Raw genomic sequence first — 21,822 nt, 5'->3', positions numbered from 1 at the left:
TGGCTGGGTTCACTGCTGCTGCTGAGTTTCTTGTGGCAAATGTCGCAACACTAGAGGGAGAGGAAGGAAGGGAATGGAGGAGCTCACAGGATGGGGGAGTTTCTGTTCAAGGAAACGAAACTTAAAGTGGCTCCTGGACCAGAAACTGCGGCTGAATATTCTGCTCAGAAAGTCAGCAGACAGACGGACACTTTCACACGGACGTTTGGCTGCAGGATGAAGATGAAGCTGCTCTTTGTTCCCGTGGTGCTCATATCAGCACTGGGAATCGCAGACTGTACAACAACTCCAAAAGCACCTCCGACAACAACTCCGAAAACACAGTGGACACCACAGTGGACAACAGGGTGGACAACATGGTGGACAACACAGTGGACAACAGGTGCTCACACAGGGATTGTAAAGGAACTTTAATGTCTCAGATGACTTGCTGGTTAAATGTGGGTTATATCAGGGGCAAAAATCCCATTTCATTTTTTTTTTTGTGGGGGGGGGTGGGCGGGGGCAGTAGACAGTAAAATTTCAGAGAGTAATTCCTGGGGGGACATGAAAAAAATTGCTCTCTCCCTCTCTCTCTCCTGCTCCTTTGGAACTTGTCTTGCAGGGTTGAGCCCTCAGCATCATATTAAAAGTAGTAATAGCAGTTCTAGCATTGTTCTGTCTGAGAGCATGTTCTACCCGCATACAGGTTTTTCTATGTTCAACCAGCTAAATCAACAATGTTATTAGGTGGAAATGATGCACTTTTATGACCACGTCTGACAGAATTTCTTTGCACCCTGCTCTAATTTCCACTTTAGTCCATCAAAGTAGCTTTACAAGAAAGTGAAGCCCAAAATAAGTTCCAAAACTACAGAGGAAATGCCATCAAGAACAATCCAACAACATCAAACTACTCTTCAAAACTATTCATTTATTGTAACGTCGACAAACAAAACACAACAACATATTACAAGTCTGACATTAATATCCTGACAGACGTTTTTAAAATCCTGCCGTCTGTATTTCCTCCCCTCTTTTCCCTCATCTATTGTCCTGTCCGTCCTCCCCTGTCTCTCTGTGTCACCTCTGTCTCTGCCGCTATTCTTTCTGCTTGTTTGAGCCTGTTAACAATCATAAGCTAGGCTTTTTCTTAAAAAACATTTACACATTAGCATAATTTCTCGTCCTTTGAAAGATCATCGCGCTGTTGACACACGAAGCTGACGGAAATGGAAATGGCATGTGGACTAAACCACTTGAGGAATGGGGGGGGTCATAATATTTCAACAATTAAAAAATAAAACGTTTTATGTTTATAATTTGGAGCGCTTGTGTTGCGTTTTTATTAAACATTACTATATTATTATTCAATGGTTTTTGTGTGCTCACAATGATTTTTGGGGGGCAACTTTGTGGGGGGGGGGGGGGGGGGGCACGTCCCCTGTGCCTATGGGTTATATTAACAAAACCCTCTGTATGCATTCAGACGGTGGTGGCGACGTACAACACAAGCAAGAATTCAGACATAAGGAAAAACCTGTAGTAAGTGCAAAAAGTGCAAAAAGTGCAAAAGTGCGATTGGTCAAAGGTGTTGCCATCAAGTTGCAGAAGAATAGCTACCCCCCCCCCCCCTTTTTTGTGTTTTCAAAACACAAAAATGTATTTTATGTGGTGGTGTTGGTACTAATTCCATTATCAGTTTTATATCGCTGCTGTTTGAACGTCTGAGCAGCTTTCTGTGGCTGCAGCTGCTGGATGTGAAGGAAAACTCAACGATCATACAGGAAGGAAGGAAGGAAGGAAGGAAGGAAGGAAGGAAGGAAGGAAGGAAGGAGATAAAAAAATGAAGGAAGAAAAGAAGGATGGAAAACAGAAGGCAGGAAGTTAGGAGGAAAAGAGAAAGGAAGGAAAAAGGAAAGAGGGAGCAAATGAAGGAAGGAAAGAAAGAAGAAAGCAAGACATGAAGGAAGGAAGGGTGAAAAAGGCAAGAAGGTAGAAATTAAAAGAAAGGAAGGAAGGAAAAGGAAAAGAATGCAGGAAAGAAAGAAGAAAGGTAGAAAAGGAAGGAAGGCAAAAAAGGAGAGAAGGAAAGAAGAAGGAAAGAAGGATCTGAGCAGGTCCAAGGTTTAGTTACATCTTCCCTTCCTCTAATTTCCAGTTGGAAAAAGAATATTCTGGTCATTTTCTGATCCTGTTTCTGCTACAGCCACAGCAGAGGAAGGCTGAGAGTCAGAGCAGCTTCAGACAGATCCTCAGATCGGAGCTGATTCCAGAGTTTTTAGCTGAATCCTGCTGGAGCTGCTGCAAACTGTTGGTCTTTCTGTGTTTCTTTCTGCAGAGGCTCCTGGACTGAATCTGCGAGGGAAGATGTTCACTTTGTCTCGTTATTCGTCAGGAGTGACCCTCTATCATCCTTACTTTTCCATCTCTTCCTTGTCCTTGACACCTGAAACCGCGGTAAAAGAAGAGACCAAGGCAATAGAAGAAACCGAAGCAGGAGTAAAGGAAAGTCCCCCCGCCCATCCCTACCCCAGCCCTCCATACTGGACCACAGCGCCTCCCAGGACAGGTGACCTGTTCACACATGAATAGTGTGTGATTGTTGTCTTTGCATTTATTATTCAGACTCTAACTGCAGGGATAATGAACTCCAGTGCACTAAAAGGCATCAACAGACTCTTTGCCTGATGTTGTAAAGTCTGTGAAGCCACTTTCTCCATCTGAACCCTACAGGTGTGTCCGTGTGTCTGCGTTACATGATCGACCATCTGGACCAAAGATCGTCCACAGTCTTCACACTCAGTCCATCTGGCAGTTTTCTGAGCCTTGTAGACAATTACGCTTCCTCATACGCAGTAAGATATTACTATTCCAATTCTGTGAACCTGCGACCCAGCGTCAGGCTCTGGTCATTCACATCGCCGAGTGCCTGGACCAGTGTCTGCCTCACCTTAGACAGCAACAGGAGGGTGGTCCAGCTGTTCCAGGGGCCATTCATGAGCATCAGGAAGGTGCTACCTGTTCAGGTGAGGGTTATGGTAATTTACAGTAAAATAATTTTAAAAAAAATGTAAACCACTACACACTTACCATCAACATATTTATCACAGTAATTCAGTAAGTTTAACACAATAATTTAGAGAAATAAAAACAAAAATGCAACAAAAACAATGAAAACAGATGCGGTTATAAATGATGAGAAAACAGTTCTGCAATTTGATGGATTTACATTTAATCACATTAACGTTCATCATTGTTTCTAATATTGTGTGTGTGTGTTTGTGTTTATGTGTGCGTGTTCAGTTTGTCTGGTCAGGTGAGCCTGTGATGGAGTTTACAGGTACTGACGGTCAGGTGAAAGATGTCCAGGTGTGGAATTATCCTCTCCGCTACAAAGAAGTCTACTACTACATGACTGATGACTCGTACTGGTATGAACCTGTGTGTTTCTGAAACAACGCTTAAAATATCCTGCCCGCCTCGTTGCTTCAAAAGCCAGTATCTCTGAAGCTGTTTGTCATAGAGCCACTATTTCCTAATCTGTAGCATTGGATAAGTAGATCAAATAATATTTGATTATAGGTTAGTTGAAATATGAAAAAAAAGTCATAATGGAACGTTACACAAAAAACAAAGGACAAATCAGAAGCTAATGTAAAAGCTACTTGGCTGTAACAGCTTCCCTAACTAGCTTACTTAGCTTGCTGCAGTGCAAGAGCCTAACTAACATTATCTAGTGCAAGCTAGGACCAGTTGGCCCATAACTAAAGTGAGCTAACACTAGCCAACATTACCTGGTGTGAGCTAACACTAACTAGCATTAGCTGGTGTAGGCTAACACTAACTAATGTTACCTGGTGGGCGCTAACACTAACTAGCATTAGCTGGTGTGGGCTAACACTAACTTATGTTACCTGGTGGGTGCTAACACTAACTAATGTTACCCGGTGGGTGCTAACACTAACTAGCATTAGCTGGTGTGGGCTAACACTAACTAATGTTACCTGGTGGGCGCTAACACTAACTAGCATTAGCTGGTGTGGGCTAACACTAACTAATGTTACCTGGTGGGCGCTAACACTAACTAGCATTAGCTGGTGTGGGCTAACACTAACTTATGTTACCTGGTGGGTGCTAACACTAACTAGCATTAGCTGGTGTAGGCTAACACTAACTAATGTTACCTGGTGGGCGCTAACACTAACTAGCATTAGCTGGTGTGGGCTAACACTAACTTATGTTACCTGGTGGGTGCTAACACTAACTAATGTTACCCGGTGGGTGCTAACACTAACTAGCATTAGCTGGTGTGGGCTAACACTAACTAATGTTACCTGGTGGGCGCTAACACTAACTAGCATTAGCTGGTGTGGGCTAACACTAACTAATGTTACCTGGTGGGCGCTAACACTAACTAGCATTAGCTGGTGTGGGCTAACACTAACTTATGTTACCTGGTGGGTGCTAACACTAACTAATGTTACCCGGTGGGTGCTAACACTAACTAGCATTAGCTGGTGTGGGCTAACACTAACTAATGTTACCTGGTGGGCGCTAACACTAACTAGCATTAGCTGGTGTGGGCTAACACTAACTAATGTTACCTGGTGGGTGCTAACACTAACTAGCATTAGCTGGTGTGGGCTAACACTAACTAATGTTACCTGGTGGGTGCTAACACTAACTAGCATTAGCTGGTGTGGGCTAACACTAACTAGCATTAGCTGGTGTGAGCTAGCACTTACTAGCTTTACCTGGTGGGTGCTAAGACTAACTATCATTACCTGGTATGAGCTAACACTAACTAATGTTAGCTGGTGTAGGCTAACACTTACTAATGTTAGCTGGTGAGATCTAACACTAATGTTACCTGGTGTGAGCTAGCACTAACTAATGTTAGCTGGTGTAGGCTAACACTTACTAATGTTAGCTGGTGAGATCTAACACTAATGTTACCTGGTGTGAGCTAGCACTAACTAATGTTAGCTGGTGTAGGTTAACACTTACTAATGTTAGCTGGTGTGAACTAACACAAACTAATGTTACCTGGTGTGAGCTAGCACTAACTAATGTTAGCTGGTGTAGGCTAACACTTACTAATGTTAGCTGGTGTAGGCTAACACTTACTAATGCTAGCTGGTGTGAACTAACACTAACTAATGTTACCTGGTGTGAGCTAGCACTAACTAATGTTAGCTGGTGTAGGCTAACACTTACTAATGTTAGCTGGTGTAGGCTAACACTTACTAATGCTAGCTGGTGTGAACTAACACTAACTAATGTTACCTGGTGTGAGCTAACACTAACTAATGTTAGCTGGTGTAGGCTAACACTTACTAATGTTAGCTGGTGTAGGCTAACACTTACTAATGCTAGCTGGTGTGAACTAACACTAACTAATGTTACCTGGTGTGAGCTAACACTAACTAATGTTAGCTGGTGTAGGCTAACACTTACTAATGTTAGCTGGTGTAGGCTAACACTTACTAATGCTAGCTGGTGTGAACTAACACTAACTAATGTTACCTGGTGTGAGCTAACACTAACTAATGTTAGCTGATGTCAGCTAACACTAATGTTACCTGGTGTGAGCTAACACTAACTAATGTTAGCTGGTGTAGGCTAACACTTACTAATGTTAGCTGGTGTAGGCTAACACTTACTAATGCTAGCTGGTGTGAACTAACACTAACTAATGTTACCTGGTGTGAGCTAACACTAACTAATGTTAGCTGATGTCAGCTAACACTAATGTTACCTGGTGTGAGCTAACACTAACTAATGTTAGCTGGTTTAGGCTAACACTTACTAATGTTAGCTGGTGTGAACTAACACTAACTAATGTTAGCTGGTGTGAACTAACACTAACTAATGTTACCTGGTGGGTGCTAACACTGAGTGCTAACTGCTAATACTAGCCAGCATTACTTTGTGCAAGCTAAGCTTAGCTAACTTCACAAAGTACAAGTTAATATTAGCGTTGGGGGCCATTCTAATAATGGTTCCTCTGTGTGTGCAAATGTTCCACTAACATAATAATTGAGCTGCTCCAGTAATGCGGTGACGAAGATATACAAACAAGCCAGGGTATTTTCCCTCTAAAGCAGAATGACGAGGTGCAGAATGGTCTGGATATGGAAATCACAATATATAAAACAACACCCGCAGAAGAAGCGGTCTATGTTTGTGTAGCGTTGGTGCACATGTGACCTCTTTCCATCTATAATATGTGTTTGTGTTTTCAGGTCACAGCAGGGCAACATTCTCAGCTGGTCCCACGTCAGATACTCTGTCCAAGGACAATCCTTTCTAGAGGACTCCTACGAGTCGCAGACAAAACAATCAATCAAGAGAGGAAGTCGCCTGTCCAGGAAGTTTTTCTCTGTTGGGAAGACCAAGGACTCAGAGAGAGAGATGATTTAATCCAAAACATAATAAATGCATAATCAGAAAATTTTAAATAAATGATTAAGAACCAATAATTCCCAGTGACAAATAAATCACATTCAAATATCTGATTTGATAAAAAGTGTTTGATTCTGTTGACAAGAAGACCAACTATTCTCACTAATGAGCTAAAATCTGAAAGCCAATCAGTTTTTACCAGTGCAATTGTTTCTTTTATTCTGTGTATTACTAAAGCACAATAAATCTGGAAAACTCAGAGCTGTTCTTGTGGATTCTATCACACACAGGTTGTAAATTTCTGCAGCTTTTTTCAGTTGAGCAGTGAGGGCGCACACATTACACTAGTACAACATAGCATGAGCTAACATTACTGAATGAGATGTTTCCCCAAGTGAAGGAGTTCAAGTATCTAAGGATGTTGTTTATGAGTGATGGAAAATGGAGCGATAGATGGACAGGAGGATTGGTGGTGGCAGCAGTAATGTGGGCGTTGTACCGAACCATCATGCTGCAAGGAGAAGCTCTTGATTTACCATCCATCTACATTCCAACCCTCACCTACAGTCATGAGCTCTGGGTAGAGACCAAAATAAAAAGATAGTGGATACAAGCGTCTGAAATGAGCTTCTTCCACCTTAGAGATAGGGGGAGAAGCTCAAATATCTGGAGGGAGCTCAGAGTAGAGTCGCTAATCCTTCACCTCTAAAGGAACCAGTGGAGGTGGTTTGGACATCTGATTCTGATCCTCCAGGGAGACTTCCTCTGGAGGTTTTCTGAACATGTCCACCTGGGAGGGGACCCTGGGGTAGACTCAGAACCAGATGGAGAGTCTGCTTCACCTGCTGCCTCCACGACCAGAACCTCGATAAGAGGAAGATGATGGATGGACGGATGGATGGAATGATGGGTAGCTTGTTGAAATGACAAGAAGTATAAGACAAATCCATGAATTATAGCATGGAAATATTAAATTTATTGAGCTGGCATGGATCGGATATGTTTTAACTGAGCAACAGCATTGACTTTTAAATAATAGAGACTGGAGTAGTGTCCACATAGTTCACTACATAGTGGTCACTAGATAGGGAGTAGGGAATGAGTCAGCCATATATCACCTAGTGCCAAGTAAAAGCTATCACGTACTAACATTACCTAGTGTAAGCTAAACAAGGACATTCAAACTAAAGTTTACATAAAGTGAGATGGACATGTTTTGTATTAGTTCCCAAAGATTAATCAACACAGGCTGCTGTGTGAAAAAGGTCAGCAGAGACAAAGTTCACATGTTGTCAGTGCTTTTATTGAGGCTATGAGAGTGATTTTAGCTTCAGAAAAACTGTGATGGCTATGTTTTATGAGCTTCTGTTGACATTTTGAATTGAACAGTTTTCTCTGAAACACTTTCTACAGGATTAGACACTTTGAGTAAATCCTTTAAAGTGGTGTTAGCAGTAAATACTTTTACAACAACCCAGCAGCTAACAAACCAAGAAATAATAATACACTGTAGATGTTTTCAGTGGCTTTTAGTCGCTATTAGTGCTCTTCATATTTTAGTATTTTAGATTTATTTGATAACATCTTGCTGTTCTACAACATGCAACATAAAAAAGCTAATTCGATTCAGATATTGCTAAGATTCAAAGGAAACTACCACAATAAACTGTTCTGTGATGTCCTTTTTTTTCCTGTTGGTACATCATAAGTTATACATCAGAAATATGCATTAAACAGCAGATGTTGGCAGGTCACATCTTTAAGGCTGTTTTTGGGATCTCAGAGCTCTTCATTTGCCCTTGATAATAAAAACCTTAATGTAAATCCTTCATTCCCATTCGCTGTGCTGCTGTGCATGAAGTATGCAGCTACTGAGGCCTCGACAGGAAAACTGGATTTACCGGTTGGTTTCACACACATTATTGTTCTGGGCAAAGAGTAGACACCTATCAGGTCATCAGAAAGCTTCTTCACCAACCATCTGTTCTCAGCAGCGATTCTCTATCATGAACTTCTGACACGGACATATTTACATAATTCAGGATTACTTTATTGCATTTTTTTGTCATGAACCACGTACAAAAACAGATGCACCAGATTTAGCTAACGTCCACCTGCAGTCTCTTAGTGGTTTCCTGCATCTTTCTGCACACATATCCATCAGCAGTTCTTCATTAAAGTCAGTCATTTACAAATGACAACGTTAGCGAGACGTTTCCAGGGTCAGCAAAGAGGAGTCGCTTTCTCACAGTGGCTGTGAGCAAAACAAACTACAAATGTTCTTACAACACTCTAAGAAAAGTAAATGACCGTTACATAGAGTAAATGTTATCTGTGTGATTAACAAGACTGCAATAGCAAAATACTTGGTCTTCCTCATCTGTATGTGGGCTTTCACTTCACACCTTTATGTACAAAACCTCTAATTCTCTATAGAGTGGAATATGAGAATAGCCCTCCATAAATTTGTAGTTCGTTTTTACAAATATAAAACTCACATGGTTGCCCAACAACCGGATGCCACAGGTTTTCCAACCAGTACATATTATTCTTTACATGTTTGTCTGCTCAAAAATGTCATTTTCTAAGCATTAAAAAAAGATGCATTACATGATGGCAAAGAACCAAACAGAAAAGTAAATAAAAGGCCAACATCAGTTAGCCGCAGATGTGTTCTCAAAACAAACACCAGCCACAGAAAGGTATTCTCTGAAAATAAAATACAAACTCCAGAGTAACTTAGATGCCCCTGTTACCACATTATTGCTTTGACGTTGAGAGGTGTTCAGGAATGTTTATGAATTCATTCATTTTAATACCAGACTGACGACTTTGGCCCGTTTATTGCAGCATGTGACCCTTTAGCACACATTTTTACATCTGTAGTTTAACCCTCTGAACTCTCCAGTGTTTAAAAAAATACACAATTTATCCGAGCTAGAAACTGTAAAAACAGAGAGAACTGTTGGATGTTGAATTTTCCAACGGTCGTTGAAGTAACCATCTCTCCTGTTAAGATAAAAACTCTTCACCAACATGACTTCATTCTACATAAATTCTGTGAAAGAAACACTAAAATCCTGCATTCCTTGTTGCAGTTTTAAAGTCATTAGTGTCTCCGCTGTGAGCTGCAGTCCTGTCATCAGAACTCAGGGAGAACTGCAGGCTGTGTGGACACAAGTACAGTCTAAGACTAAAAGTGGAAGTAGAAAACCAGCTGCAGTGTAGATTCACCATTCATGTTCATTAGGAACAACTGTGGGGAAAATGTTTGGAAATGTTCATGTTCAGAGTTTTCAAATTTTGTGAAATAACAAAAATCAACTGTCTTTTATTTTCTTATGACATTATTTATGACAGTTCCCAGTTCCCGACCTCTCATCTCTTCCACAGAGGTTCAGGAAAACAGAGACTGGAGTTCAGAGAGTCAGTTACTGTTTGCTGAAGAGGATTTGATCTTGCAGCTCCACTGACACAAATATCAACACAAAAACTTACAGTCTCAGGTGAAAAACTGTCCATGTGGGGTACACATGCAGAGCGATGTTCTGACAGCCTGGCTTTGGTTTGATGACTGTTCAGGTCTAAACATGCAGTCACAATTCATCCTTTACTGTCTAATCTGTTCATCAGAAGACAGTGGAAACCGTTTGGGCAGAGGGTTACAGCTCTATGAAAAGTGTCTCTTTAGCATCTTTCTCACAATAAATTTAGTGTAAAATAAAGCTAAAAGTCTAAAAAATCTCATGTCTTTATGCGAACCAATCTTGCCGTCTGGTTCTGCTCTCCTTCCTGTAAGGCTTCAAATCATAAAAGGAGCTGCAGTGAGCTGTAGTGTTTTACAGGTACCAGTCCAGACCAGTCATGATGCTGACCTCCTCACAGCACACTGGTTCAAACACACAGCCTCTGATGGCCTCAGTGAGCCGCTAGCTGGACTTCTAGTTTCCTTCATGCAGGTGTGAAGGACGAACATGAGCTTTAATGGCTCATAATCACCAGAAATACGATACCCGATGAGTATCTACGGAAGGCCATTTACACAACAAAAATTACAATGTAAAAAGTACGGGAAACAAACGTTTGTGGGCTCAAAATTAGGTCCAGATTTTTATGAACTCTACAAAACAAACTTACAGGATTTACTCATTTCACTGACTCACAATAGTGACTCTTTTTCAAAGTCTTAACTTTCCAAACAAAAGTTTTGAGAAACAAAGTCAGAATTATTTCATGTTCACAGCTCAAAACCAATTTTAAGTCACAGAATTAGTCAAGAATTTCAACCAAAAAAAGGATAAAAGTTGTGAGAAACGGAGTCAGAATGATGCTAAAAAGAGAGAACTATACGATCATGTATACCGGTGCTGAAGCTTTTCACTGGCTTCCATACTTGACAAAATACTTTGGTTTGTAACGTAGAAAATTGGAATAGTAACGTTTGATACGTATGTTGGAATTACACTGCAACATAACAACAAGAACTGCTGCAGCGTTTGTCACAATTAAAAGAAGTGAGCTGAAATAAACCCCTCGCTGAAGACTTTAAGGCTCATTTAAAACGGTTTTGTCAGGCAACAGAATTCAGTGGGTGTGTTGACCCAGAGCATATATATCATTACATTCAGAAGATGACTAATGATCAGCAGTGACACTCCTTACTTCAGATATCCACCCATCCACAGGGCTGGCTTCAGAGCAGCCTGTGTTGGTCTGCAGGTATGAACGTGGCTTCAGTAGTGGTTTAGTTTAGGTGAAATACACAGCCGCTCCTCACAGCACTGAATACATTTAGTCCTGTCCTAATGTTTCACTATAAACATCATTTTTCTCACCATCTCAGAATTCTGGATGATGTTTTATCAAATACATAAACATGAAACATCATAATTTTACATGTTTCATAGTTTTCCCTTAAAAAGACCAACTTTTAAATCACCGTCATCACTTGGATTTAACATCTGACAGTTTTTAACATTTCTAACTATCCTCTCTGTGGGGTCCCAAAGCTCACATCCCATGAAAACAGACAAAAAATTCTGCTTTTGATTCCGTCTGCACAAAAGCACAAATAGAACGCCACACCATGTCTAGATTCCTGAACATTTAACACCATTCTGAAGGTTTCCCCAGGCTGCTGTGATGGGCTACACAGAGGTCATGTGACACGAATGCAGAGATGTGATTGGCTGACAGGATTAGAGGGTCGCTGGTGCATAATGCTGAGTGTGTTTTAGTAACGTTTCACTGTAAAGCACTGCTTGGCTCTGCTCTGTTCAGTTTGTTTGCATAATAGTGTGTGTGTGTGTGTGTGTGTCTGTGTGTGTGTGTGTGTGTGTGTGTGTGTGTGTGTGTGTGTGTGTGTGTGTGTGTGTGTGTGTGTGTGTGTGTGTGTGTGTGTGTGTGTGTATTGGGCACACCGGTCCAGTTAATGATGAAGTGCACTTCTTTTAAAAGTTTTTAAAAATGGATGAAAAACTCCAAAAGGTGTAGAGGTAAAAAGGATCAGTTGATGTTTAGTCTGATGCTGCAGGGAGGTCACCACGGCTCCCACGTCTGTGTGCTGCCATCTTTAACACCACTTCACAAGAGTTCGTGTCAGGCAGCTCTGATCCGGTCCGGCTGCTTGTTTTTAACTCCCACTGAGCTGCAGCAGTGCAGGAAGAATCCGACAGAACTGAAGCTGGATGTGCTTTCCATGTTCCACCCAGTCCAGCCAGACAGGAAGCGACTGGGACCAGACCTCCTCCTCCAGACTTCAGGTCCAGCTGAGGCCAGCCTCCGTCAGGGTGTGGAGGGCTTGTGGAGGATGCCCTGCAGGTCGTCTGGTAAGGTCTGGATGATGGACTGGATGTGGGCTCTGAGCTTGGGGAGGGTCCCTGGACGCACTGGGAGCTGCTCCCTCTCCGCCTGACTCTGCAGCATCCAGAAGAACAGCACATTCATCTGTGTCAGTATGCATTCATAGAAACAGTCCTACTCTCATTCCACTGCCAGTAGAAGCAGCACATTCTTTACACTGAACCTGCTGATGCTCTGCACAAAGTGAACAACAGAAAGCTTTTCCAGTGCTCCTTCAATGACTCATCTTTGCCAAATCTGAGTCTAAAATCCTGACATTCCGTCTAAACCATGTTTCTGTTGTGGTGTTAAAAATTTGCCATAAATTATTTGTGTATTTGAACCAGATTCTCCAGAAAACCCCAAATTCAACACAACCAAGAAGCAATTAGTGACTCACTCACTGTTTTTTTCCCCAGTTGTATCTTGTTTTTTTCAATTTTGGAAATTAAATATATTTTTTAGATCATGTAGGCATAACTGTGTCTAAGTGCACAGAATTTATTCCACAGTTCTTTCTCTTGCACTGAAAAATCAGCTCACAACCAGTAACAATGTGAGAGAAGCAGAACAGTTCAGAGGACCACATTAAGTTTACATTAGGACTGTGTCTGTGGGGTCTCTGGGGGTTTTATTCTTTTCTCCTTCTACACGCCGTGGAGGCAGCTTTTCTCACTCTTGGTCTGGTTTTAGATTGTTCCTCTTTAAGGCCCACCTCCTGATAAACCCAGTCTGCTCTGATTGGTCTACCAGGTAGTTACGTAATGAGGTAATTACACAACAGAAGCCCAGATCTGAGAGTGAGGAGCAGACTGAGCTCTGATGAGGAAGCTGCTCATTGTTTGTCTGAAGGCCTCCCCAGCTCTAAGGCTGCTCTTATACAGATGTGAGACCATGAAGGAGATAAATGACAGAAGAAAAGGATTCAGGCAGGAGCGGTGCTTTCTGGTGAAGAAAATAACTTCTTTGGTGTTTGTAAGTTTGCAGAGCCTTTAAGCAGCCGTACATCACACTGAAGGAGAAAGAAAACCTAGAAGCAGCAGAACACGGACACTTTGAAACTAGCAGCAGTCACAGACGTAGCATTCCTGCTTCTATGTGGAGCTCAGATGGATGAACTGACCAGTTTATCCTTCAGCTTCAGAACCAGATCCACCGTCTCCACCTCTGTGTGCCTCTGGATTCTCTGCTGCAGATCCTACAGACAGACAGAAAGGCAGCTTAATGTGTCCATTTAACTTCATCATCAGACCCTAGATTCTGGATCATTCATAGACCGTATATAAAGATGGACGTAGCATCTGGCTCCAGAACTGAAGCCCACCCGGAAGTGTCAAAAACTTGCAATATCACGCCGTCCACTAGGGTTGGCTCCAAGAAGCTTTTTCTCCATAGACCCCAATTCATTTATGGAAAAAATAAAATTTGATACACTGATGTTCTACAGCTCAGGATTTTTTCCCCGTTAGTTTTCATGGTCAAAAGGAGAGATCAGGTGGCCGATCTTAAAATAAATCAATACTGAATTTTAAATAAATCGTTACAGTTGGCGGAGCCAGGGGGCGTGGCTATACTTGATGGACAGCAACAGAAGCCTCTGCGGTAAAACGTGGGCGGGATAAGAGAGTCCTCAGCCAATCCTGCCCCTAGTTGCTCTCAGGTCCAGCCTGTTTGATGACGCTTTTTACGTCACTGGCTCCAAAAAATCCAAAACGGCGACCAGGAAGTAGCAAAATCCGGGCTTCATTTTCTCGGCGTTGAAACCAACGGGTGACGTCACGGTTAGTTTACGCCTGGGATGAACACGCTGAGGCTTCTATTAGTTCTTAGAGAGCTTGTAGCAAGTAAAACATTTCACTCCATGCTGTTTTGTGGCTTCTCCTTCTCCTGTATCAAAAGCTTCTTACTCCACATCAACGTACTTGGATGTTACATAGTCAAAAATCAGGACTTAAACAGGCCAACAGACTAACTGACGAGCTGGTGCCTTGGCTTTATGAGAGCTACACCCACTTTCTCCTCCTCACCTCCTCACACAGCGCCTCCAGATGCAGGGCCTCTAGTTTCTGGGTCATCTCTCTCCTCCTGCTGCGGAACCAGCCGTCAAAGTTGGGAGACTTGAGGAAATGCCTTCAGACGCAGAGAAAACATGATGCTCAGGAAATGGTTTTACCACACTGTTTCCATGACTACCTCCTTTCAGGAACTAAACTGCTCAGTAAAAGGCAAAAGAACAGGGAAGACTCTTACTAAACTATGATCACACCAACCTATGAAAGGTCTGCAGTACAAGTCTGTTCTAATGTTTCTAATGTACCTGTAGAGTCCAATCCAGTCTCCTTTCAGTCTGGATGTGAGCTGAGGTCCAGCTTTCTCCAGCGTCTTCATGAAGTCCTGCTGAATGAACGGTCGTAGCTGAGGAGGACTCTTCCAGGGGCTGATGGACTTCTGGAGAGGCATCAGACTGGCCACGTACCGCTCCTGGAACACACAGGTCAACCTTCCTCCTGAAACCATCCAGCTCACCACTCAACAGCAGGAGGTTTAAGACCCATGAGGAAACGCTCAAAGGTAGTTTCACAGTTTTTTTTTCCCCTTTTGGCTTTTCCTTTCAGGGGTCGCCACAGCAAATCAATTGCCTCCATCTAACCCTGTCTGCTGCATCCTCTTCTCTCACACCAACTACCTTCATGTCCTCTTTAACCACATCCATAAACCTCCTCTTTGGTCTTCCTCTAGGCCTCCTGCCTGGCAGTGGGAAACTCAGCGTCCTTCTACCAATATATTCACTCTCTCTCCTCTGGACATGTCTGAACCATCTCAGTCTGTCCTCTCTGACTTTATCTCCAAAGCCTCTAACATGTGCTGTCCCTCTGATGTCCTCATTCCTGATCCTATCCATCCTGGTCACTCCCAAAGAGAACCTCAGCATCTTCAGTTCTGCTACCTCCAGCTCTGCCTCCTGTCTTTTCCTCAGGGACACTGTCTCCAGACCAAACAACATGGCTGGTCTCACCACAGTTTTGTAAACCTTTCCTTTCATTTTAGCTGAAACTCTTCTATCACACCTGACACTTTTCTCCAGCCGTTCCAGCCTGCCTGTACACGCTTCTTCACCTCTTTTCCACACTCTCCATTGCTCTGGACTGTTGACCCTAAGTACTTAAAATCCTCCACCTTCTTGATCTCTTCTCCCTGTAACCTCACTCTTCCACTTGGGTCCCTCTCATTCACACACAGATACTCCGTCTTGCTGCGGCTAACCTTCATTCCTCTCCTTTCCAGGGCAAACCTCCACGCCTCTCGCTTCTCCTCCACCTGTTCCCTGCTCTCACTACAGATCACAATGTCATCTGCAAACATCATAGTCCATGGAGACTCCTGTCTAACCTCGTCTGTCATCCTGTCCATCGCCATAGCAAACAAGAAGGGGCTCAGAGCTGATCCCTGATGTACTCCCACCTCCACCTTGAACTCCTCTGTTACTCCTACAGCACACCTCACCACTGTCTTACAGTCCTCATACATGTCCTGCACCACTCTAACATACTTCTCTGCCACTCCAGACTTCCTCATACAAAACCACAGTTCCTCTCTGGGCACCCTGTCAGAAGCTTTCTCCAGATCTACAAAGACACAATGCAGCTCCTTCTGACCTTCTCTGTACTTCTCTATCTACATCCTCAAAGCAAATATTGCATCTGTTGTACTCTTTCTTGGCATGAAACCATACTGCTGCTCACAGATGTTCACCTCTGCCCTTAGTCTAGCTTCAACTACTCTTTCCCATAGCTTCATCGTGTGGCTCATCAGCTTTATTCCTCTGTAGTTGCCACAACTCTGCACATCTCCCTTGTTCTTAAAGATGGGCACCAGCACACTTCTCCTCCATTCCTCGGGCATCTTCTCACTATCTAAAGTCTCTGGTTTTGAGTTCTTTTGTTCAGACATAGAATAATTAGGTAGATGTCTGAACTAAAGAACTCAAAACCAGTGTACTAATAAGAAGATATAATAAACGTTTTTGAGTGAGTCTCTTAGGTCTCGTTAAACAACCCAGTCAGAAACTCTACTGGTACCTCTCTCAGACACTTCCATACCTCCACAGGTATATCATCAGGACCAAGTGCCTTTCCACTCTTCATCCTCTTCAATGCCCTCCTCACTTCATCCTTACTAATCTTTGCTACTTCCTGGTCCACAACAGTCACCTCTTCTACTCTTTGTTCTCTCTCATTTTCCTCATTCATCAGCCCTTTTAAGTATTCTTTCCATCTTCCCATCACACTTCTGGAACCTGACAATACATTTACCCTCTACTGTCTATACCAGATGTAGTCTACCCGTGTGCTCTTATAGCTCATCCTATGTTCCTGCCTCTTCTGGAACAAACTACACTAATTTCCATCCTTTTTGCAAAGTCTACCACCATTGTCCTTCTGCCTTCCTGTCCTGAACACCAAACCTGCCCATCTTTTCCTCATCACCAACATGTCCATTAAAGTCTACACCAATCACCACACTCTCTCTCTCTCTCTCTCTCTTCTGTGGATGCTCTGCAGCACTTCATCAAACTCCCTCCAGAATGTCTCCTTCTCTTCTAGATCCCATCCTACCTGTGAGACATAACCACTAACACTGAACACCACTCCTTCAGTTTCTAGCTTCAGACTCCTCTCTCTGACACTCTTCTTACCTCCAGAATGTTCCTAACAAACTCCTCCTTCAACATAACTCCTGCTCCATTCCTCGTCCTATCCATGCCACGATAAAACAGCTTCATCTCTGCTGCTAATCTTCTGGTCTTGCTACCTTTCCACACAGAATATCCACCTTTCTGCTCTGCACCATGTTAACCAAACACATTTACCTGACAAATATAAGGACTAAGGTGAAGAGCCGTAGAAATGACCTAACTAGTGTAAACATCAAGGTTAATTCCCTACAATATTATACTTAACATATATTTAAACACTGAGGTCAACACTCTCCAATAGAGCAAATTTAAAAAACAACATGAATTACTCCATAAAATATAGCATGGTTCACATAAAGCTAATGAATGAAAGGACTTGTTACCAGTGGAATGATGAAACTCTGTGTCAGTTCTAAGAAGTAGCGTCGAAGGATTGCATTTTGTGCTGCTGACGGTCTCTTCTGTTGAACACCCTGCAACACAAACAAGGAGAAAAAGAGCCTCAGCGAGGTTACGTGTAACATCGGTGTCCATGTCTTAAATATTGAGTGGATTTGTATGTTTAACTTGTGCTGATAGCTGTTAGTGACACAGCACTGATGGGAAGCAGCAGCAGAACTCCTTTCACATGTGTAGGTTTGAGTTTACTTCAGCCATGCAGTCGACTGCAGCTCATGATGCCGGACATCAGAGACCAAAGCTCACCTTCTGAAGCTGTTTGATGATTTCTTCATCTTTGTTCAAATACGGCTTGTATGCAGTGTACACACCTACAACACACACACGGATCAGACCAGAGAAGCTCTGCCTGCTCACAATCACTGAACAGCTCCCCCTAGTGGACAATCTGTAGTCTCACTACAACAACAGTGGATCTGAAGTTCAGGACAGCACTTCGAAAAAGGAAATTATACTGAAAAATGGACAAAAACGTAGACAATGTGAAACACTTGCCAGGTTTAGAGTCTAGAGTCTTGAGGTTCTTCAGTTTCTTGACTTTCATTTGTTTGGCCATCTCTCCTGAGAGGAACAGAGGCAGAGCACAGATCAGAGTCCAGGGTTTCTACATCTCTAACCATCATTTTCTATGGATACGCAAAATGGTACCTGAGAGATTAAAGTCAAATTTCAGGCTTTTATCTCATATATTTCCTGAGATATTTGTCATTACAACATCGCTTCAAATTTAAATGTGTGAATCAACTTGTTTAAAGCAGAATGAAGGGGAAGAAAAAGAAAAAAAAGAACTAAGTATTAAATATTCCAAGCTAAAATTTCACAAATAGCTGATGTCCATATTTTACTACATTAAAAAAAAAAATCAGGCAAATCAGAGAAGGTCGAGCAGAAATAGCTATAAAAATGTGATGACTTGAGATGGATTAACTGTATATGCTTTAAAATACAGTATTACTGCATACTGGAGCATTAGTGGAGCTAAACAACAGAGCAGCCCAGAGGAGCATTTACAATATGATTATATGACGATAGGAGTGCTGTAGAGGGACTCCAATGCCTGAGAAGACCGTGACATTTGTCTTCATTCTGATAAAAACATAAAGCAGGAACATTTACCTGCTTGCTTCATGTCTCCAATGCGGATGATGTGCGGCCAGTGCTGCAGAGTTTTAGCAAAGAAGGGATTAGTGACTCCCAGAATGACTGACGGCCTGCAGTGAGAGAGAGGAAGAGCAGAGACAGACACAGGTTTGTATGAGCAACACCACCAACACTCTGAAGCCCAGACACTTTCTGGGCATGCTTTGATAATAATAATAATACTAATTATGCTCCTGTCACACGGCTTCATAGCTGTATCAGGACTTTCAGTTTCTTTTTAACAGACTCTGGTCAGAGTATTCATATTAACTTACAGGAGGCACTATATTTAATAAAGTGGTAGAATGAGACCCCAGTGTATAGATGTCATAACCTATGCATTTTTCTATTTAACACAGACGTTTGGTGAATTATAAAACAGTTGTGGCACATCAAAGATTACTAAACAAATAACGGTGACATAAATTCTGGTTGTGTATTCCAGCGGTGGGTCGCCTCTGTGTCATGAGTGCAGCAGAGACTGAATGGACGCTGCATGCTGCCTTTGGTAGTTCTCAATTATTTCCTTCCTGTCTGGGTAGAACCAAACACACTTTCTTTCCCTTTCTGCTCCAAACCAACATCCTGAGCAGCATGGTAGCTGCTCCTGTATGAGCTGACTGGTTTCTACTCACGGAGCCTGAGTCCTGGTGGTGTACTCCTTAAACTCGCTGTCATGGATGGTGAAGTACGGCCGGAAGTCACTGCAGTAGCGCAGAGGAGAGATACAGCTGCAGGCACAGAAACAACACCGGAATGTCAGTAAGTGAAGTCTGAATGGCTTCCTTTGAGCAGATGTCAACATTGAAGGAAACAGAAAATAAAATAAAAAACACACTTAACTACATTTAAGAGACGAAACATTTATGTTCAGATTCCCAGGATGTGAAGACAGAAGTTCAGAAAACACATGGATGTTTACCAAAGGGAACTACATCTCACCTGACCAGCGCCAGCACGGTGTCCGATGACTCTGCTGGAGACGGCGCCATGACGACCAGCGCCTCCCCCAGCAACACCAACTCCCACAGCATCTGGATGTGGAAGAACACCGGGTAGAAACACCTGGACGGACAGAACAGGTGCTGCGGTGTCAGCTTAAAATGCATATACGTTTAGTTTTTACCACCAGAGGATTATAGTGACACCGATTCCTTCATTTATACTCCAGCCATCACTGACAGGAACTCTGTTTACACAGTGAATTTCAAAGTCATAAACCACAAATAGAAGCAGAGAAAAGTTCATTAAATCTGAAAAATATGTGTTTTGTTTAAGGAAGATGTTTTGTTGGTTCAGACAGTTCTAGAGTAAATTATGATACATGAACATTTCTAAAATTTACATATAATGTAAATGCTGCATTGACCAGTCCCTCCAGGATTTCGTGGGCGTTTTTCGTGATTGTTGCGGCCAAAAATGCTTGAATTTGCGGCAGCTTTTCTAAAAAAATGTGCTAAAAGTTGTGATGTTTTAAGCTTATTTGTTGTGATGAAATTATGGGAGACAGTGACAGCTGCTAAAAATCTGCATTTTTTTCCAGCTTTTAGAACATGTTTAACACTGTAACTGACAATATTTATTCAGAAATTAATTATTTAACGTTCCAACCCATTTCCACAAAAGCTGGCACACCACGGTGGGACATTAGCAGCCAGATACTGGTTTAACAGGACGTGGTTGGTAGATTTAAGGCACTAAATGATAATTTACTATTGAATGAATCATATTTGGACATATCTGTCAGTGGCTTAAAAAGTTAATTTCACTTCCTGACACACACGTGTTCACACACACACACACACGTGTTTTCACACACACACACACGTTTTCACACACACACACACACACGTGTTCACACACACACACACACACACGGTTTGTCACGTCAACTAACAAGAACAGCACTGAGAGAGCACAGTCCTCCACCAAGACAGGTGTGTGTTCTGCATGTGTACGTACCGAATCACAACCTAAATATGTAGCTATAGGACTCAGAAACACCCCCACAATTTAATCAGTTGTTCCTTGTATCATTTCCCATTCGTCCACAGTGGTAGATTTGCTCCAGGATCACAATCATGTGATCGTCAGCGAGCTGCTCAAGTAGCGTTCACTTGTTGCCATGGTTACCGTGCCGCTATGAATCCTTAACAAATCCGTGGATCCAAACTTTAAGCCGTATCACTGCTGAAGTCTAATCATTTGGTCCTTGTGTCATTTCTGACCGACCCTGAAAATTTCATTTAAATCTCTGAGTCTGTTTCTGAGTGATGTTGGTAACAGAGGAAGGATTCACACACACTGATCGTCACATAACTCCACCGTGTTCTTTGGAGGAATAATTAATCTAATTTACCTTCATTCTTTCAGTGCTCTAATGGATCTGGATGCAACAGTTTCCATCATGGTGATTTATGTGGTCTGTTGTCTGATCATTTCAGCCGTTCTAATATGTTTAGTGTTTTTTTTTTAAGTGTATCAATCCATGATTCTTTTCTTTTTTGTATTCCACCACAGTATTGCACGGGTGTAAAACAGTTTATCTCCGCTTTGGTGAAGAACATCAGTGAATTAATTGTTTATCACGGTCTTCAGCAGTAATTTTTGTTGGTAAATCAGAGACATTAGTATCGCACATGTCTGCATCTTCAAACCAGAAACAGGAAGTGAATTCAGTGGCGTACGTGCATTAGGTTTGTGCTGGGAGCTGCTATGATTGGTGGAACTCACGGGAGGCGGGCCAAAGTTGTGGGAAAGTTGTAGTGATTGGACAAAACTGCAAGGCTGCACAAAATTCACAGAGATTGGTTGATTTCACGTGAATTTGCGCGATCACAACATCATGAATTCTTGGAGGGACTGATGGACAAATAATGAAAATAAACATTTAGCTTTGGTGATTTAAATGAAATTCCAAAAGTGTCCAAAAGATCTCAGTGTAGTGACTTTAAGTAGGTGTTGTTAATGCAGTAATAAAGGACACTTCAGTTTCTTTCCACCAACATTACACTGAACATTTCCACTGTTTAAACCTTCCTTTATAGTGCAGCGTGCTTTCACAATGTTTTACTTTAATTTAAAGAAGCACAGAAGTGATTTCTAATGTTTAGTTCAGATTTCAGTGTAGAGTTTAATTGTATTTTGCTTTTCACGTCTCTTTTTTTGGGCTACAGATGATCTTTAGGCGTTATTAACTGTTCTGAGGTCACATCTTAAAGCACAGCAGGCGTTTATATTTATTATACTGGAAGGACAACCAGCTTTGTTAGTGCGGTAACCTGTATTAAAAATCATTC

General features: G+C 42.2%; 2 protein-coding genes across 2 annotated transcripts in view; one reads left to right on the top strand and one right to left on the bottom strand.

Moving 5' to 3' along the window:
* Positions 1 to 108: 108 nt before the first annotated feature.
* Positions 109 to 6,646, top strand: LOC110971004 (uncharacterized). Its single transcript, XM_022221331.2, has 5 exons — positions 109 to 382; positions 2,321 to 2,551; positions 2,716 to 3,008; positions 3,286 to 3,413; positions 6,228 to 6,646. Exons 1-5 carry the CDS (start codon positions 217 to 219, stop codon positions 6,403 to 6,405), a joined length of 996 nt encoding a protein of 331 aa, XP_022077023.1. The 5' UTR covers positions 109 to 216; the 3' UTR covers positions 6,406 to 6,646.
* A 1,769-nt stretch (positions 6,647 to 8,415) lies between these two features.
* dennd6aa (DENN/MADD domain containing 6Aa) overlaps positions 8,416 to 21,822 on the bottom strand; it is a 29,939-nt gene continuing 16,532 nt past the window's right edge. Inside the window, exons 10-19 of the mRNA XM_022221332.2 lie at positions 19,466 to 19,588; positions 19,159 to 19,254; positions 18,500 to 18,594; positions 17,879 to 17,944; positions 17,630 to 17,694; positions 17,308 to 17,397; positions 14,546 to 14,709; positions 14,256 to 14,358; positions 13,352 to 13,426; positions 8,416 to 12,303 (exon numbers count right to left, since the gene is read on the bottom strand). Coding sequence (XP_022077024.1) covers positions 12,172 to 12,303; positions 13,352 to 13,426; positions 14,256 to 14,358; positions 14,546 to 14,709; positions 17,308 to 17,397; positions 17,630 to 17,694; positions 17,879 to 17,944; positions 18,500 to 18,594; positions 19,159 to 19,254; positions 19,466 to 19,588 — 1,009 coding nt within the window. The 3' untranslated portion in view covers positions 8,416 to 12,171. The remainder of the gene's footprint in view (positions 12,304 to 13,351; positions 13,427 to 14,255; positions 14,359 to 14,545; positions 14,710 to 17,307; positions 17,398 to 17,629; positions 17,695 to 17,878; positions 17,945 to 18,499; positions 18,595 to 19,158; positions 19,255 to 19,465; positions 19,589 to 21,822) is intronic.

Source organism: Acanthochromis polyacanthus, chromosome 5, assembly GCF_021347895.1.
Source record: "Acanthochromis polyacanthus isolate Apoly-LR-REF ecotype Palm Island chromosome 5, KAUST_Apoly_ChrSc, whole genome shotgun sequence".
Classification (NCBI taxonomy): Eukaryota; Metazoa; Chordata; class Actinopteri; family Pomacentridae; genus Acanthochromis; species Acanthochromis polyacanthus.
The sequence above is the reverse complement of the archived record's forward strand: the minus strand, read 5'-3'. Positions and strand labels throughout refer to the sequence as shown.